This window comes from Chlorella variabilis (genome assembly GCF_000147415.1).
Source record: "Chlorella variabilis unplaced genomic scaffold CHLNCscaffold_7, whole genome shotgun sequence".
Lineage (NCBI taxonomy): Eukaryota > Viridiplantae > Chlorophyta > Trebouxiophyceae > Chlorellales > Chlorellaceae > Chlorella > Chlorella variabilis.
The window spans coordinates 1,057,709-1,061,116 of NW_005435081.1; the positions used below are offsets into that span (position 1 = coordinate 1,057,709).

The window sequence follows — 3,408 nt, forward strand, 5'->3', positions numbered from 1 at the left end:
TGTTTAGTGGCGCCGCGCGCCCCTGGCGCCCGCGACGCGCCCCCACGCCGCCTCCCAGCCTGCTGTCCCCCGCCTGCCTGCCCCTTGCGTGTGTGTGTGCAAATGGAGGCGCTGCTGCCCATGACGGTGCGCTTCTCCAACCCCATCCAGTGCGGCGGCTCCTGGTCCTTTGTGCGGTACCACGGATTCTTCACGTGAGCCCTGCCCCGCCCCGCCTCTGTGGACGCCGGCAGCCCGCCCCGCCCGCCCCGCCCTGCGCCCGGCATGCCCGCCCCTGAGCCTGTTGACGCCGTCTGCCTGGGGGCCCACCACCGCGCAACCCACCTTGCCCAAACCGCCCTGCTCCCTGCCCTCGACTCCTCTGCCCCCTCCCCCCGCCTCACTGGCCGCCTCTGTGTGTTCGCCCCGCCCCGCCCCACCCCGCCCCCCGCCCGCAGCAAGAACCACAACCGGTGGCCCATCCCGCCGCTGTCTGAGCGCCCCTACGACGTCACCTTCATTGGGAAGCTGGAGTATGAGGCAAAGACGGCTGTCAGTGGGGTGACGGCGCACAGGTGGGGGCGCCGAGCAGGGGCCGGCGGGGGGTGCGGCAGGGGGTGATGCGACGCTTGCGTGGTTCCCGGCTGGCCGGCGGGCGCGCGGCGACGCGCCGCGCATGCGGCGGGAGCGTGGCTGCACGGAGCGACGGGGTGCTGCGCCGCTGCCGCCCCCAAACACAACATGCGCCGCCGCCTTTCTCCCCTTGCCACAGGATGGCCGCCGTCAAGGCGCTGAGCGCGTTCCGCGACAAGTCGGGCCACCAGTACAAGGTGTACGTACCGCAGGTGGGCCCCCTTGTACTGCCGGGCTGGGCGGGGTGGCGGCTGGAGCGCGCTGCCCGTGCTGCTGCAGCCCGCCAGCGCCCGAGCGCCCGGCTGCCAGCCAGTCCGGCGGCTGCATGCGCCGCACCGACCTCCTGTACGCCTGGCTGTACCGCCTGGTACCACAGGGCGAGCGCCTGGAGTACCACGACTACATCGGCCTGCTGAAGCAGTCCAAGATTGTCATCAGCCCCTGGGGCTGGGGCGAGTGGAGCCACAAGGTGCGGGCGGCCGCCTGCCGCGGGGCGCCCCCGGGCGGCCAGGCATTGTGCCACGCACGCGCGCGCGCCCTCGCCGCTGCCAGCACCAACACACCCGCGCATACCCGCACACGCATGTCCGCACACGCTGCCCCGCCCGTGCCCTCCCTCCCTCCCTGCCTCCCCTCAGGACTTTGAGATTTTGATGAGCGGGTGCGTGGTGGTGAAGCCGCGGGTGGACATCTTCAAGCTGCACCCGCCCATATTTGAGGTGCGGCGCCCTCGCTGCCGCTCACTACTGCTAGCAAAGAAGCGGGTGGCAGTGGTGGTGTGTGGGGGGGCCGGCCGCCTGGCCAGGCCTCCGCGGCTCCTCGGCTGGGCGGCTCCTCGGCTACCGGGTGGATGGTGGTGGAGGTGGTGGTGGTGGCAGGATGCGGGGTGCCGCGGCCCCGCGCCTGGGGCTGGCTGCAGGGCAGGCGCGCCGCCGCCTCGCCTCTGCTCGCACGCATCCCCCACATGTGCGCACACACACACACACACACACACACACACCTCCCAACCTGCAGCACAACGTGACCGCCATCAGCGTGAAGGAGGACCTGTCTGACCTGGAGGAGGCCATCATGCCCTTCCTCACAGACATGCCGCGCGCGCAGGTGCGCACCCCACAGCACACGCCACAGCACACGGCCCGGCGGCCGCAACGCCGCGCTCGCCTGCTGCAGCCAGCTGCCGGCGCCGACGGCGTGCGCGCGCGGCGCCGCGGCGTGCCGGCTCACGCCGGCGCGCCGAGGCCTGGGCAGCCGCCCCGGCCGCCGCCCGGGCCCTGCATCCGACTGCCGGCGTCCCGTGGCCCCGCCGGCTACGCTGGTCTGCCCGGGTCCGGCTGACCCGCCCTGCCGCCTCCCTTGCCCTCCCTGGCTGCCTGTGTGCAGGCCATGGCCACGCGGCAGCAGGGCGTGTTCCGCAAGTATGCCAAGCCGGAGGTCATGGCAGCGGACTGGGACGAGCTGCTGCTGCGGGTGGGTGGCCTGGGCGGGCTGGGCTGCTGCCGCAGGCGGCGCGCCGGGCAGTGCGCCGGTGGCAGCGGCACGCGACACCTGCGCCGGCGCGCAGCTCGGGGCGGCATGTGGCCGGCAACCGGCGCACTGGCTGGGCTGCTGGCGCGCCCCTTGCTGGCATGCACTTGCTGTCATGCGTGGGGGGAGGGGACCTGCTGGCGCTGCCTCGAGCGTGCCTTGCTGCTGCCTCCAACCCCCCCTTCTTCGTCCCTGCTGCAGCGCATGACCCAGGCCTTCAGCAAGAAGCCGGCAGAGGAGTGGCAGCCGCATGCGCAGCTGGAGGAGGTGGCGGCGGTGGCGTTCCAGGAGGAGGAGGAGCAACGGCTGCAGGATGTGGACAGGCAGAGGGAGGAGGACAGGGAGCAGGAGGAGGAGGAGGAGGATGAGCGGGAGGAGCGGGCGGGCAAGCCGGAGGAGGGCAAGGAGGGCGCGAAGCAGGAGCAGGCGGAGGAGCAGGAGGGACAGCGGCAGCAGGCTGAGGCAGGTGATGAGCAGGAGGAGCAGGAGGAGCAGGCGGCCGCAGCCAAGAAGGTCAAGAAGGAGGAGCAGGGCAAGGGCAAGGACACCGCCACCGAGCGGCGCTGAGCTCGCCCTGCCCACCCTCGTCAACCCAATTACAACCTGACGTTTCACTCAGCATGCCACTGCATGTTGGCCCCCCTTCTTTTTCCCTCCACTTAGGTACCCCTTCCCACCACTTGCCCCCATTTCCAGCTTTTGCCCCCACCCCCCCCCACCCCACCCCAAGCTGCCCATGTTCCTCATTCATGCCGTGCCTCCAGGTGGGGGGCGAGGGTGCATTGGCAGTTGAGCCCCACCAGCTTTTGCGCTGGTCCCCCCTTTGGTAGGCAGGCAACAGGTAGGCCCTTTCCGAAATTTTCATACACAGCTTTCTCCAGTTAGCTTCAGGAACAGTTGCAGCTGCTGTAACACAACAATTGACGTGCAGGGCAAGGCGGAGGGCGGCAGCCAGACTTCGGTGGGCACCCCCACGCTGCCAGCTGCGCCTCCGGTGTTCTAATTGTGGCATGAAAAGCGCAGCGCTGTTCATGCTGTGCTGTGTGGCAACAAAATGCAAAAAAAACTGCAACTGGCCGGGGCAAAATCTGTGATTGTCCCGGCCGCGGCGACGGCAGCCAGCGCCGCCGGGCCTCCCAAAACATATCTACGCATCTGCCGCCTGCACGTGGCTCGAATGTGGTGAGTTACTCGAATTGGGACCGTGCAATGCGCAGGGGGCAGGGAACCCCAATGGTGGGCATGTTCGCACACGACGGTCCCCTGGCC

The 3,408-nt window shown here is 70.1% G+C and overlaps 1 protein-coding gene across 1 annotated transcript; it reads left to right on the forward strand.

Annotated features, from left to right (window-relative positions):
• Positions 1-102: 102 nt before the first annotated feature.
• On the forward strand, positions 103-2,706 carry CHLNCDRAFT_144359 (hypothetical protein; the record flags this gene model as incomplete). Its single annotated transcript, XM_005848645.1, has 8 exons — positions 103-194; positions 438-554; positions 752-824; positions 989-1,081; positions 1,251-1,331; positions 1,627-1,716; positions 1,996-2,082; positions 2,341-2,706. 8 exons carry the CDS (start codon positions 103-105, stop codon positions 2,704-2,706), a joined length of 999 nt encoding a protein of 332 aa, XP_005848707.1.
• Between the last annotated feature and the right edge of the window lie 702 nt (positions 2,707-3,408).